The 16,598-nt window shown below is 39.3% G+C and overlaps 1 protein-coding gene across 1 annotated transcript in view; it reads left to right on the top strand.

Annotated features, from left to right (window-relative positions):
- vwde (von Willebrand factor D and EGF domains) overlaps positions 1 to 16,598 on the top strand; it is a 230,007-nt gene that overhangs the window by 91,030 nt on the left and 122,379 nt on the right. The window contains exons 9-10 of the mRNA XM_059972621.1: positions 13,425 to 13,498; positions 15,262 to 15,535. Of these exons, the coding sequence (XP_059828604.1) occupies positions 13,425 to 13,498; positions 15,262 to 15,535 (348 nt within the window). The remainder of the gene's footprint in view (positions 1 to 13,424; positions 13,499 to 15,261; positions 15,536 to 16,598) is intronic.

Raw genomic sequence — 16,598 nt, 5'->3', positions numbered from 1 at the left:
TCCATACCCGTCTGAAACTGGATACTTGACTTCCCAATGGGCAGACCTCAATCAGTGATGGTTGCTGACACATAGACATGTATATACAGGAAAGATGGCATCAAAGAATAGCAACTTTTAGTGTGCAGCTCCCAAAGGAATCATCAAATATTTCTCTTTAGAACTGTTGCTGAAATCTGTAGCCGCGGACACTGCAGTAATTGTTCTGAGTTGTTTAAGAATAGATATGGATCTTTAAAATTGGCACAGTTGGAACTGCAGACCACCTAGGGAATGAATGTCATAACCAGACGATTACTTATCCTGGTGCACAGAAGTAGCAATTGGATCTCATTCCTGCTCCCCTGACCTGAAGCATCGGGTTAGTCAAGGAGTTCTGTGCTGTCATCGTGGTAGTGGTGTACATTCCACTTCTGGCTAATGTCAAGCTGGCTCAGGGGAGCTGAGCACCATGGTCAACAGTCACAAGACTGTGTACCCTAACGCTCTTCTGATCATTGTGGGGGATTTCAACCAGGTCAGTTTAAAGAAGTCTGTGACAGACTACCACCAACATATCACCTGTGGTACCAGAGGAGCTGACAAACCATATCATCATTACACAACAATCATGAACGCTTACTATGTCATCCCATTCCTGTGCTTTGGCTTTACTTCCCTTCCAAGCGCATCAGCAGAGGCTGAAAATTCCAGCACCAGTGGTTGGAGCAATGCTTATAGATCAGATTCAGGGGATGAATATACCACAGGTGTCACGGACTTCATCAACACCTGCATGGATGTATGTGCGTCTTCAAGAAAGTACTGAATGTATCCGAAGCAGATGAATTGGGAGATTCACAACCTGCTGAGGGCTAGATCTGTGGTGTTAAAAGCCAATGATCCAGAATCCTACAAGGAGTCCAAGTAACTATGGAGGGCGATTGTGAGAGCAAAAAGACAATTCCATGTGAAGGTAGAGGCACAGTCAGATTCACCTCAGTTGTGGCAGTGTTTGCATGCCATTAAGTGAAACCTAACAGCATTATCAGCAGTGATGTTTGACTCCTCAATCTCAACACAGAAAGGGAGAATAAAACTAAACATGTGAAGCCATACAGTATCTGGTGACCTTGTGATCTCTGTCTCAGAGGCTGATGTCAGAACATCCTTTAAAAATGTGAACCCTAGCTAGACATCAGGCCCTAATGGTGTACCTGGCAGGATGCTGAAACCTATACTGAACTACTGGCTGGGGTGTTAAAGAACTTCTTTAACCTCTCTCCGTTGCCTTCAAAATGGCATCAATTATAATGGTGCCCAAGGAGAGCAGGTTGAACTGCCTCACTGACTATCACCCAGTTGCACCTACTGTACATCTATTGTGATGAAGTGCTCTGAGAGATTCATCCTGGCTGGCATTAACTCATGCCTGAGCAAGGGCCTACTGCAACTAGTGTGTAGTAGGTCTAAGGTGGATGCATTTTCACTGATTCTCCACTGGGCTTTGGGCCACCTGGACAACAGCAATGCCTACATCATACTGCTGTAAATCCATTACAGCTTGGCATTCACCTCAGTACTATTCAATAAGCTTCAAAACCTGTGTCTCTGTACCTCCCTCTGAAACTGGATCCTTGACTTCCCCATCGAGAGATCACAGTCAATATCAATTTGATGATAAAATCTCCCTCAGTCTGACTATCAACACAGGAGTACCTCGAGGAAGCATATTGTTGCACCATCAATAACTCTCAGACAGGTATATGTAGTTCACCACACATACTTAACTCACTGCTCTACTCTCTTCACACTTGACTGTGTGGCTAGGTATAGCTGAAACGCCATCTATAAGTGTGTGTGTGGCCTCCGTCGACCGTGGTCGACCATGGGTACTGCACCTCTGATAGTCACTGGGAGTGGCTTCTCCAGGGTGCAAGCCAGGGCAGAGTTGATATGGAGATCCGTCTGTTGCCCATGCAGTGGGACCTTCCTCTCCATGCTGACGACAAGTCCAAAGGAATGACGAAATTTGATACAGTTTGGTGCCAGCAGCATCACAGGGGTTGCCGGGCCGGTGCTGGGTATAGCAGTCAATAGACAATAGGTGCAGTAGTAGACCATTCAGCCCTTTGAACCTGCACCGCCATTTTGAGATCATGGCTGATCATCTACTATCAATACCTGGTTCCTGCCTTGTCCCATATCCCTTGATTCCCCTATCCATAAGATACCTATCTAGCTCCTTCTTGAAAGCATCCAGAGAATTGGCCTCCACTGCCTTCCGAAGCAGTGCATTCCAGACCCCCACAACTCTCTGGGAGAAGAAGTTTTTCCTTAACTCTGTCCTAAATGACCTACCCCTTATTCTCAAACCACGCCCTCTGGTACTGGACTCTCCCAGCATCTGGAATATATTTCCTGCCTCTATCTTGTCCAACTCCTTAATAATCTTATATGCTGCAATCAGATCCCCTCTCAATCTCCTTAATTCCAGCGTGTACAAGCCCAGTCTCTCTAACATCTCTGAGTAAGACAGTCCAGACATCCCAGGAATTAACCTCGTGAATCTACGCTGCACTTCCTCTACAGCCAGGATGTCCTTCCTTAACCCTGGAGACCAAAACTGTACACAATACTCCAGGTGTGTCTCACCAGGGCCCTGTACAAATACAAGAAGATTTCCTTGCTCTTGTACTCAATTCCCTTTGTAATAAAGGCCAACATTCCATTAGCCTTCTTCACTGCCTGCTGCACTTGCTCATTCACCTTCAGTGACTGATGAACAAGGACTCCGAGATCTCTTTGTATTTCTCCCTTACTTAACTTTACACTGTTCTGATAATAATCTGCCTTCCTGTTCTTACTCCCAAAGTGGATAACCTCACACTTATTCACATTAAACATCATCTGCCAAGTATCTGTCCACTCACCCAGCCTATCTAGGTCACCCTGAATTCTCCTAACATCCTCATCACATGTCTCACTGCCACCCAGCTTAGTATCATCAGCAAATTTGCTGATGTTATTCTCAATGCCTTCATCTAAATCGTTGACGTAAATCATAAACAGCTATGGTCCCAATACCGAGCCCTGTGGCACCCCACTAGTCACCACCTGCCATTCCGAGAAACACCCATTCACCGCTACCCTTTGCTTTCTATCTGCCAACCAGTTTTCTATCCATGTCAATGTCTTCCCCCCAATGTCATGAGCTTTGATTTTACCCACCAATCTCCTATGTGGGACCTTATCAAATGCCTTCTGAAAATTGAGGTACACTACATCCACTGGATCTCCCTTGTCTAACTTCTTGGTTACATCCTCGAAAAACTCCAATAGATTAGTCAAGCATGATTTACCCAAGGTAAATCCATGCTGGCTCAGCCCAATCCTATCACTGCTATCTAGATATGCCACTATTTCATCTTTAATAATGGACTCTAGCATCTTCCCCACTACTGATGTTAGACTGACAGGTCGATAGTTCTCTGTTTTCTCCCTCCCTCCTTTCTTAAAAAGTGGGATAACTTTAGCCATCCTCCAATCCTCAGGAACTGATCCTGAATCTAAGGAACATTGGAAAATGATTACCAATGCATCCACAATTTCCAGGGCCACCTCGTTTAGTACCTAGGATGCAGACCATCTGAACCTGGGGATTTGTCCCATCAGTCTACTCATCACCGTTTCCTTCCGAGTGTCAGTCTGTTTCATTTCCTCAGTTACCCCATGTCCTTGGCCCATCCATACATCTGGGAGATTGCTTGTGTCTTCCTTAGTGAAGACAGATCTAAAGTACTTATTAAATTCTTCTGCCATTTCTCTGTTTCCCATAACAATTTCACCCAATTCATTCTTCAAGGGCCCAACATTGTTCTTAACTATCTTCTTTCTCTTCACATACCTAAAAAAGCTTTTGCTATCCTCCTTTATATTCTTGGCGAGCTTGCGATCGTACCTCATTTTTTCTCCCCGTATTGCCTTTTTAGTTAAGTTCTGTTGTTCCTTAAAAATTTCCCAATCATCTGTCCTCCCACTCACCTTAGCTCTGTCATACTTCCTTTTTTTTAATGCTATGCAATCTCTGACTTCCTTTGTCAACCACTGTGGCCCCTTTTCCCCCTTTGAATCCTTCCTTTTCCGGGGGATGAACTGATTTTGCACCTTGTGCGTTATTCCCAAGAATAACTGCCATTGCTGTTCCACTGTCTTTTCTGCTAGGATATCCATCCAGTTAACTTTGGCCAGCTCCTCCCTCATGGCTCCATAGTTTCCCCTGTTCATCTGCAACACTGACATCTCCGAGCTGCCCTTGTCATTCTCAAATTGCAGATAAAAACTTATAATATTATGATCACTACCTCCTAATGGCTCCTTTACTTCAAGATCGCTTATCAAACTCTGTTCATTACATAACACTAAATCCAGAATAGCCTTGTCCCTGGTCGGCTCTCGTACAAGCTGTTCTAAGAATGCATCCCTTAGGTACTCTACAAACTCCCTATCCTGGGGTCCAGCACCAACCTGATTCTCCCAGTTCACCTGCATGTTGAAATCCCCCAAAACTACTGCAACATTACCTTTGCCACATGCCAATGTTAACTCCCTATTCAACTTGCACCCAATATCCATGCTACTGTTTGGTGGCCTGTGGACAACACCCATTAGGGTCCTTTTGCCCTTACTGTTCCTCAATCTATCCACACAGACTCCACTTCTCCTGATCCTATGTCCCCCCTTGCAAAGGACTGAATCTCATTCCTCACCAACAGGGCCACCCCACCCCCTCTGCTCAAATTTCTGTCCCTATAATAGCACGTATACCCTTGTACATTCATTTCCCAGGTCTGATCTCCCTGCAGCCATGTCTCCGTTATCCCCACAACATCATAGTTACTCATTCGCACCTGTGCTTCAAGCTCACCCACCTTATTTCTGACACTTTGTGCATTCAGATATAGAATTTTTCACCCATTTCTCCTGTCTCAGTTTGAATCTCTGCCTATTGTGCTTAACCCAGCTCCCCGAACTCCCATCGTGCTATACACCCCTAGAATTTTGTTGTTCTTTCAAAATTTATTTATTCTTTCTGCACATTTAACTCCATGTTCCGTCAGACCATCCCTCTGTACATGTGTCCTCCTTATCACTTGTTCCGCCTCACCTTTCTCTACTACACACTTAATATTCCGGCACTGTGTAGTCCCCACCTGTCCTTTATTCTTCATCACGCTATCCCCTTTCACATCCCTGCCCCCTGCAAATTTAGTTTAAACCCCTCCAAGAAGCACTAGCAAACTTCCCTGCAAGAATGTTAGTACCGCTCCAGTTCGGGTGTAAACCGTCCCTTCGGAACGGATCCCACCTTCCCTGGAACAAAGCCCAATTATCTAAAAACCTGAAGCCCTCCCTCCTGCACCATCCTCTCAGCCACGTATTAATCTGTATAATCTTTCTGTTCCTTGCCTCACTCGCGCGTGGTACAGGTAGCAATCCTGAGATTGTTACCCTGGTGGTCCTGCCCTTCAGCTTCGCACCTAATTCCCTGAACTCCCTACGCAGGACCCCCTCACTGATCCTACCCACGTCATTGGTCCCTACATGGACCACAACATCTGGATTCTTGCTCTCCCTCTCGAGAATAACCTGCACCCGATCTGAGCCGCCTTCGGGACTCCGACTAGATTTTTCCTTGGGGTTTACTCCCAAAGCCTTTCCTGTGAGCGAGTATAGCCGTCAGGCAGTGGAGGTCTGTAATCGGAGTTTCCCTCTCCTAGATGAGCTACCATCCGTGGTTAATGAGCTCCATCTGCCCAGAACAACTGGTTTTAAGGCATCAGTGGTCCACCTTTGCCCCTTCTCTTGTCAGTGAGAACAGCTCCACCGGGCAAAAGAACTGTGCCACATGTGAAGGCCGGGAGTTGGACTTGGTTGTCAGAGGCTGTTTGAGACTCACGCCATGAAGTGCATTTGTTTAGCAGTGGGAGCTCATCCCCGCTACCACCCTTCGGCTATGACTACCCTTGGAGTATAAATCTATAAATATGCTGGTAACATCACTGCTGTTGGAAAAATCTCAGATGACGATGAGGAGGCATACAGTATCATCACCAAGTTTGAAGAATGAGATAGATTGTCTGTTTCAGTGGTGTTATAGCAACAACCTTGCACTTGATGTCAGCAAGAATGAGGAGTTGATCGTAGACTGAAGAAAAGGAACTTGGGAGAACACACATTAACCCTCTGGTCAGTGGTGGAAAAGGTGTGCAGTTCCAAGAGCCTGGTCATCAACGTTTCAGAGGACCTATCCTGGTGTCACTCTACTAATGTATTCACAGCGAAGGCATTCCATTGGCTATACTTCATTAGGAATTTGAGGAGATTTGGTATATCACCAAAGACTGTAGCAAATTTCTTTAGATGTAATGTGGAGAACATTTTGATTGGTTGCATTATCACCTGGTGTGGAGATGCCAATGTACAGCATTGGAAAAAGATGCAGAGAGTTATAAACTCAGCCAGCTTCAACGTGAGCACTAGCTTCCCCATCATCAAGGATATGTTCAAAAGGCAATACTTCAAGAAGGCAGCATCCATCATTAAGGATCTTCACCAACTGGGACATGCCCTCTTCTCATTACTCCATCATGGAGGAGGTAAAGAAGCCTGAGGACATGCACTCAAAGTTTCAAGAACAGCTTCTTCACTTCTGAAATTAGATTTGTGAACTGTTGAAGATGGCCCTGCTATTCCTCTTTCACACTATTTATTTATTTATTTATTTTTATTTATTGTAACTTATAGCAATTTTTTATGACTGGACTGTACTGCCACAAACAACACATTCACAACTTGTGTCAGTGACAATAAACCTGATTCTGAGGGCTGCGTTCTTAGCCCCGTGCTCTACTCTCTGTATAAACAGCACCATGTGCCTAAGCACAGCTCCAATGCCATTTTCAAAGCTGACACAAATGTTATTGGACAAATCATAGGTGGTGCTGTCTCAGCTTACCTGAGAGAGATGAGTCACCTGGTCGAGTGTCCTACAACAACAATCTCTCAGGACAGCAAATGTGCACCAGTCTACAATGAGGGGAACAGCAATGGAGAGCGTAAACAGCCTTAAATTCCTGGACGTAAAATATAGGATGACCTGCCCTGCATCTGCTACATAAGTGTAATCAGAAGGAAGGTGGCTAGTGCCTTCACCTTCTCAGGAGGTTAAGGAATTTGGTTCGTCATTGAGCACTCAATCAATGTAGGATAATAGAGATGAAAATATGAAAGTTAAGTTGCATGCAAAATCAATAAATTTATCTATTTATTGATTGATTGATTGACTTATTGACTTTTAAAGCACATTTATTCACTGATCACTGCAGACCAAAACAGAAGTGCTTTCTTTACGAGCTTTATATAGAACATAGAAATTTACAGGACATTACAGGCCCTTCGGCCCACAATGTTTTTTTTCTTTTATTTATTAAATTTTTAGAAAATTACAAAGAATAAATGTGATGATAAAATAGTAAGAAAGAGAAAAATAATATTAATCCTCCCCCCCCATAACCCTTATCTAAAGAAAAAAAAGAAAGAAAGAAGAGAAAGATTGCCTGGATATCGGAGGATCCCCACATGCTCCATGGGGTTCAAAATAATCTTAATATTTATTTTTACTTTCCCCAATTACTTTATAATTTTATCTTCAAAGGACCTATATATTTAATCCTATCTTTTGTAGGTATGGGAGCCAAATTTTCAAAAATATATTCATTTCTTAGATTATATGTAATTTTTTCAAGTGGAATACAACTATATATTTCATTATTCCAATGATCCATAGTTAAATATAAATCAGATTTCCAAGTAACTGTGATAACTTTTTTGGCTACTGCCAATGCAATTTTTATAATTTTTTTCTGATACTTATTCAATTTAAGTTTCGGTATTGTCCCTTCAATATCTCCTAATAAAAATAATATTGGACTATGTGGGAGTTGTACTCCAGTAATATGTTCCAATAAAAGTCTTAGATTTATCCAAAATGGTTGAATTTTAAAACAAGACCAGGTAGAATGTAAAAAAAAAGTACCAACTTCTTGATTACATCGAAAACATTGGTCAGACATATTTGAATTTAATCTATTTATTTTCTGTGGTGTTATATATAATTGATGTAAAAATTATATTGTATTAATCTGTCAAACATTTATTGTATTTATCATACTATCAGATTATAATCTTGACCAGCTTTTTCCATCAATTTTAACATTCAAATCAGATTCCCATTTTTGTCTTGATTTATGAATTCCTGATTTAATTGTCTGTTTTTGAATCAAATTGTACATACAAGATGTAAATTTTTTAATTTTTCCTTTTTGAATTAATATTTCTATTTCACTAGGTTTTGGCATCAACATTGTTTGACCCAGCTTTTCTCATAAATAAGCCTTTAATTGAAAATAACAGAAAAGAGTGTTGTTTGATATTTTATATTTATTTTTTAATTGATCAAACGACATCAATATACCTCCTTCAAAACAATCACCTATATATTTAATCCCCTTTTGGAACCAATTATGTAAAAGTTTATTATCCATTGTAAAAGGAATAAGCCTATTTTGAATTAAAGTTCTTTTTGCTAATAAAGATTTCTTTATCTCATCGTCCATATTTACCTTATTCCATAAATCAATCAAATGTCTTAATATAGGAGATTTTTTTTCCCGTATCCATTTGGATTCCCATGTATATATAAAATCTTCCGGTATGTTTTCTCCTATCTTATCTAATTCTATTCTAATCCATGCCAGTTTTTCTTCATCAAAAAAAGACGCAATAAATCTAAGTTGATTTGCTTTATAATAATTCTTAAAATTTGGAAGTTGGAACCCTCCTAAATCAAATTTACATGTCAATTTTTCCAATGATATTCTTGACATCTTTCCTTTCCAAAGAAATGTCCTTACATATTTATTCAGTTCTTGAAAAAACTTCTGAGGTAATTTTATTGATAGAGTTTGGAATAAATATTGCAATCTAGGAAATATATTCATTTTTACAGCATTAACTCTACCTATTAATGTTATTGGTAACATCATCGATTTATCAAGATCCTCTTTTATTTTTTTTTAATAATGGCAAATAATTTTGTTTATATGATTATCAACTCTAATACCTAAATATTTTATCCCATTTATTGACCATCAAAATTGAGTTACTAATCGACATTGATTATAATTTCCTTTGGTAAGGGGTAAAATTTCACTTTTATCCCAATTTACTTTATACCCTGATACTTTCCCATATTCTTCCAATCTGAAAGATGATCTTTGCAAAGATTGCAATGGGTTTGTTAAATAAATCAAAACATCATCAGCAAATAAATTAATCTTATATTCTTCTTGATTAACTCTAAAGCCCCCAATGTCTGAATCTGTTCTGCATGCATATTTATTGTGTAAATCTGAGTATTTATGTCACATCTGTAATGACAGTGTCTCATGGTCATCACTCAGTTGTTTAGAATCAGTTGGACCCCCACAATCCAAATGAATTGTGATGTTGCCTTGGAATATGTTCCAGTTGTTCAAGTTTAATTGTCATTCAACCATACATGAATATAACCCAACAACACAGCATTCTGCTGGAGCCAAGGTGCAAATAACATTACCCACAGCTCACTGCATGTATGGGTAAAATTTCAGAAAAAAATAGTCACAAAAGGATAAAATAATAATAGTCATCCCTGTGTGGCATGACAAGATTGATCATAAGTTGTCCTGGTCCAGCTTGTTCTTCCACTGAGTTATTCCGGAGGGCAGGACTGCCTCGGCATTCCTCCCTTGAGCAGCTGCCATGTTGTCCTGCAGCCTTGGCCTAGGCCTAATCCTCGCTGAAGCATTGTGGCTCCCTTGCTGTCAGTTTCACCGATGAACCAGTGAACAACACTTGCGATATTCTGCAATCCCCATGTCCAACAACGTCTTGTGATCACAATAAATGTATCCAATTCAATCACTCGCTCCTTTTTTCTGGACTGTGCACTGTCTCGGCACATTAATACGCAACAAGTCCAAGTGACAACACAACAACTGTATGCAATAAATCCAGATCCATTGCTATCCACCAACTTGCTGATGAGGTAGTATCCAGCAGTGACTTGCAATTTAAAAAAAAGATATACAAGATGAACAGAAGCATCTTCGATTGGTCCCCAAGTGTTTGTTGCGTCCAAGTGCACCCCTATCTTACTGGAAATAAGATGTTTTAGGAACTTTGAGTTGAAATAGCTATGTGAATAAATGTGTAACAGCCATCCTTTAAAAGGGAGTAGCTTGTGAACGACCACTGGGATTTTTGATGCCGTACACAAGTAATCTGAGACATTTTAAAACAAATGACATCAATTCAGATAATTATTAAAAGAAATTAAAACACCATGAATTAAAGCAGTTTCAGGAAAATGTCTGTAATAAATGCAAAATAACAAAAATGTAGGCAATCTTACCTTTTAAGTGATAATTGCTAGTTAAGCAGTGTTTTCTTTTGCTTTTGGCTTCGTGTTAGACAAGCAACTATGACCTGAAAATAAAGTCCTACTGAGTTTGAGTGAGCCTTTGCTCATGTTCCATGTGTTTTTCAATTCCCTTTCTGCACAATGCTGATGTTTCCAACCTTCCATCAATCTCCTGTTCTTGCCATCCTGTCCAGTGATTGTTCTAGATCATTGTAGGCTTAGTTCTTTACGTGTGACCCATTGGCTTTACACAGTGGGTAGTTGTATTGATTTCAGTGTTTACAGACCTCCAATGAACGGCAAGTACAGATAAACATTTTGGTTACATTTTAGAATTTAGAGATACAGGTACAGCACGACAACAAACCCTTCTGGCCCAACAAGCCTGACCAGCCAATTACAGCAGTGTGGCCAATTAACCTACTAACCCCTATGTGTTTGGAATGTGGGAGGAACACCTGAGGAAACCCACACAGTCAAAGGGAGGACATACAAACTCCTTACAGACAGCAGCAGAACCTAACCTGGGCCACTGAAGTTGGAATAGTGTTACACTAACCATTATGCTACCTTGCCGATCATTTCATTTTCTTTGTTTCATTTCCATTAAAATATATATGTAATACTTAATCTATTTTAGCTGAATATTTTGAAAAAATTACTTAAGTCTATTAATGAGCAGTGAAATGCATTTTGACCCCTGACACCTAGGGAGCGCTGTCACTGGTGCCCTGGGTTCAGAGTCATAGTTTTTGATGCCTGTGGCCTGGTCAGCCAATTCCATTTTACAGAAGGTCTACAGATCGGAACCCTTTGGGCCAAAGGAACCAGTACATAATTCAGCCCATTAACTTGAAAAGGCTTGATGGCCACGGTGCTTAGATGTTTAAGATGTGGATCTTGTGTGATATTTTAACTTCAGCAAATTTAGTTTGACACTTTCAATTCAGTTAATCCTGTATAAAGTTATTCTTGGGCTTATTGTTGTTTAATGTGTGGACATGGATGTTGTGGGCCCACTGACAGATCTCAACACTGAATATTTAGAAGGCTAAAGCAAAGCTGAAAATTAGGTTTGGTTCAGAGTCTAGACTGGAGGCACTTAAAGCAGGATGTAGATTTAAGAAGACCTCTTTCTCTCCTTGACAACAACTGTGGCGATGTGAGGAAGAAACGTATTGCTGTTACAAAGAAGTCATAATGAAAGACACCAGTAGATAGACCATTCTAAACTCCATGGAAGAGAAATATTGGTGGTGCTGTCTCTGGAAGCTGGGCAGTGGATGTTTGGTAGCTATGTTTGTTGGGGAAGGAGGGGGGTGGTTTCTGTGATGGTGGTGTGTGTCTTTTGGAGTCTGCCAAATGGTGGAGTATAAGTGAAAAGCCTTGCCTCGTGTATCACAAATTGAGTGACACACAAGGCTTTGGGCTGTCATATGGCCAAACAATTTGATGACCAACATAATTTCCTTTACCTTTTTAAAGACCTGTTGACAGGATAGAAGGTAATCCTTTGTCATATGCATTGAATGCATGATGTATTAGCACTGAACAGCTTCTGAAACTTTGTTTCATTGACTTCAGTAGAACCCACTTTCAAATACTTCATGTGTTTAGGGCATGCAATAGAGGGCTTTTAACTTTGATTTTACATTGAGAGGAATTTCAACAGTCTGTTCATTTTTAACAAATATTAGTAACAACAATGAAATGGGTTAGAATTTTTTCCCATATTGATGTCCTAAATGTATGTTGAAATATTTCAGGTGCATTGAACCCCACTTTTAAGCAATCAAACTTGAGTTCATTGCACGTTATTATGTCACACATTTGCAATATCCCCAAAAGGTAAATTCCTGTCTTGAATTGTGTAAACTCTAATAAAAGCATTTGAATTATACATTTCAAATAATAAACTGTATGAGAAGAGTACAAATAGCATACAGTAAGGAAGCTAACATGATTACATACTACTGTAGATTTTAAAATTGTAGGGCTTCAGTTAGTGTCTATATATCTAATTAACGTGTTTACCATGTGGTAATTTTATTTACAGTTTCAGTCAGTATTTCCCTAAAAAATAAGATTAAAATGTACTTAGAATCATGTTTGATCAAAAATGTTGGAAATATTTAGGTTTTTTTTCCCTTTCAATTTATTTTCATATGATTAAACATAAAACTGTCATTGTAGCACAGTGATCAGGCGGCATATAAAGTAAACAAAGTAATTTCTTAAAGTGGGTATTGGATAAATCCCTTGTTATATTTAGGAGTGACTATTTTTATAACACAGACAAAGTTGGCACTACCTCATTTTGTACAAATACTTTCTTTTGTAGTTTAGAGTATTTGTTTTGGCTTTGAACTGTATTGCTGCTGCAAAACACATTTTATGTCATATATGACAGTGATAATAAATATGATTCTGCAGTCTCTTTACTCAGAATCTCTAGCCTAGTCCAACATGTATGAATAAGCCAATTTTGTTACGGAATATAAGTATCAAAAGCTAAAAGGAATCATTCACCAATCTTACTGGCCTGCAGCATTATGTTTTCTATCAATTTTTTGTTGAAATGTAAGATCTTGAAAAATGCACATACCTGTTCTAATGTCTTAAATAGCTTAATTTAAAAAATTCTTTTGAAGATGAACAATCAAGCTCAAGAAGCAGCCTGCAAAGAAAAGTTAATCCATTCTGGAGAATGGCTGCTTGTGTAGTCTGAGTAATGGCAAACTTAATGCAAAACTACTATTAAAGATTCGGAAACATGATTGAGTTGGATGTAACTTTTGCTTGAAAGTCCTCTGTCTTTTGCATTGGGTTGGTTGCTTTTGCAAAATGGAGGATTGCAGATATTTCTATATATCAAATAACGCACAGTTATTTTCATTGATGTTTTTCTCTTCGAATGCAGATAATGGTGCAAGATATTCCTACTGCTTATTGCTACTCATTTACTGATCCACACCTAATCACATTCGATGGCAGGTAACTTCATTCCCTTTCATTAGTTTATTTGATTGTGAAGTTTTTTTCAATTTGTTTTGTCCAGTCTGCCAGTACCTGAAGGTATATGTTTGTGTTTGGCCTTATTAGAGAATGCATGGAGATTGCTGCAGTTTTATGTTGGTGCCACTCATTAGGAAAGTACAGTATGGAGCACGATTTTTTGTAAGGGATAATATCACCCAAAATTTACATAGAATTGCTTCAGATGGGTGATTAGGTTTAAAAAGTTAAAAAAATTATGTAACAAGTATCATCTAGTTTGTCCCTTTCTGCTTTTGACAAATGTTGGAGGTGGAATAGGTGACACTAAAATACAAATCCAGATGCTGTAGATCAAAGAATATGTAGACAATGCTGGAAGAACTCAGCAGGTCAGGCACCTTCCATGAGAAGAGTAGCCAACGTTTCGGGCCGAGACCCTTCATCAGGAATGGGGTCTCGGCCCTAAATGTTGCCTACTCTTTTCTCACGGATGCTGCCTGACCTGCCGAGTTCTTCCAGCGTTGTGTACGTAGACATTAAGACACTGTTTTAGAGAGTTCAGTGTGGCTATAGTTTGCCAGATAAACAGTAATTCTGCTAATAATCATTGTCACGGAAGTTGAAGGATGAACTTTGCTGCATCTTTCACAATGTTGTGTGTAAAACATGAAGGAACAGGATGATTACTACAGGGCCTGGAAACTTGTTCCCATTTCACAAGTGTTCATACTGCCCCTATGTATTTATAACAGAAAATTGTTCTGTTATAAATAGAATACCCTGAATAGAATATGTTCCACTTAATTGGAAACTTGTCTGCCACTCTTCATATCCATATGGGACGCCTATTTTCCTACATGATTTTCATGACCTAGATGCCCAGCCTCCAAGTTTTCCACACACTCCTCCAGCACTTCAGGATAATATTGGGTCATGGGTTCTTTTGACCTTTTCTCACTGTACATGCTGTCTTTATCAAAGTTAGGCTTTAAGCTTGATTTATCCCTAGCGCAACAGCTAAAAACCCAAGTGTGAAATGCAAAGTTGCACCCCAGGACATAGTAAAGCAAGGCCTTCCCTGTTATTGCAAAGATGAGTTTCAATGCTTTAGCCATCAAATCTTAGTTGTATTTAATGTTTAATTTACTTCCGTAAGTGCGGAGTTTACTCCAATTTATACTGACTTTTGTCTTCCTCTTTACATTTCTTCATTCTATATCTGAAAATTGTTCTGAATGGTGATATTAATAATGTGTGCCAGTTAGTATATAGCTATTAAAAGTATTTGCCTCTACAATTAATATAAATTTAAGAGATTGCTGCTTTTGGAGGTGCTATTTTTGGAGCCTATCTAATCTGTTATTCCCACATGGGAGATCACATGGCATTATTTCAGAAGGTGTAGAAGAATCAATTAATGTAAAAGTCTTAAATTAAAAATTATCTTTTCTTCTACATTTGTATTTTTTTTCAAAAGGTAAGGTGTTATCAAGTACTCTGAATTAATTATTTAACAAAAGGCATACAATATATTTTTTGTAAAATGAAATCTGAGTTAACAATGTCTACTATTAACCATCATATTTCATTATAGCATTGTATTATATTTTTTACAGTTGACTAGATACTGCAGAAACAATATAACTACAACAATTTGTCAGTAATATATTTCTCATTCACAAATTATGTAGTGGAACTGCAGTGTCTGTTACTCTGGTTGTCATTTCTGGTAACTGAAATCTGTTTTGTTTACTCCCGAGGCGTTATGATAATTATAAAACTGGAACCTTTGTGCTATATATGAGTACTGCTCGAGACTTTGAAGTTCATGTTCGTCAATGGGATTGCGGGAGTACTCATTATCCAGCTTCTTGTAACTGTGGATTTGTGGCTAAAGAAGGGGGAGACGTCATCGCTTTCGATATGTGTAATGGACAAATACATGAAACGAGGCCACATTTATCTGTAAAAAGTCAAAACATGAAGGGTAACAACATTAAGATAACTGAATCTTACCAAGGAAAGAAAGTAACAGTAAGTATCATGGTTTTCAGCTTTGTTTTATATTTATATCATTTTCTGTTCAACTATTCAGTAACAATTTTATATTTTGTGGATGTATTAAATTGTGTCATACATAAGTTGATTTGCATAACTTAAAATAATTAATTCTCTTAAGTCAACTATTAAGCTTATGTAAAAGTAAAAAATTGTACTAATAGCAATCCTATTAATGTGAACACGAGGAAAGCTGCAGATGCTGGAAATTCAAACAGCACACACAAAATGCTGGTGGAACACAGCAGACCAGGCAGCATCTATAAGGAAAAGCACTTTCGACGTTTCAGGCTGAGACCCTTCGTCAGGACTAACTGAAAGGAAAGATAGTAAGAGATTTGAAAGTAGGAGGGGGAGGGGAAAATGTAAAATGATAGGAAAAGACCGGAGGGGCTGAGAGCTGGAAAGGTGAAAGATATCTTTCCTTTCAGTTAGTCCTGATGAAGGGTCTCGGCCCGAAACTTCGACAGTGCTTCTCCTTATAGATGCTGCCTGGCCTGCTGTGTTCCACCAGCATTTTGTGTGTTGTTCCTATTAATGTGAATTTGGTTATGCTAATCAACACTAAGGGAGGTGTAAATTTCTACATCAGAACGAAGGTATCTCATACCCTTTAATGATCTGATAGCAGATATATTTTGCAATAAATACATTTTTAATAAATAAATTCTCAATAAGTACATTCAACACTGAAGCAGGCCCTTCAACCCATCATGCATGTGCTGACTTTTTTGCACAGTCCACTGTTGTTGGCTGAATCAAAGGTGGTGATGAATCAGCATACAGGAGGCAGACTGAAAATCTGGTTGAGTGGTGCCACAATAACAACCTCTTACTCAACGTCAGCAGGACCAAGGAGCTGATTATTAACGCTAGGAGAAGGAAACCAGAGATCCATGAGCCAGTTCACAAGAGGAGAGGGCTCTAATTAAATTATTAATATTAAATTCCTCAGTGTTATTATATTGGAGGACCTGTCCTGGACCCAGCATTTAAGTGCAATTAGGAAGCAAACACAGTAGTGCCTCCACTTCCTTAG

This window comes from Hypanus sabinus, chromosome 6, assembly GCF_030144855.1.
Source record: "Hypanus sabinus isolate sHypSab1 chromosome 6, sHypSab1.hap1, whole genome shotgun sequence".
Taxonomy (NCBI): Eukaryota; Metazoa; Chordata; class Chondrichthyes; order Myliobatiformes; family Dasyatidae; genus Hypanus; species Hypanus sabinus.
The sequence above is the reverse complement of the archived record's forward strand: the minus strand, read 5'-3'. Positions and strand labels throughout refer to the sequence as shown.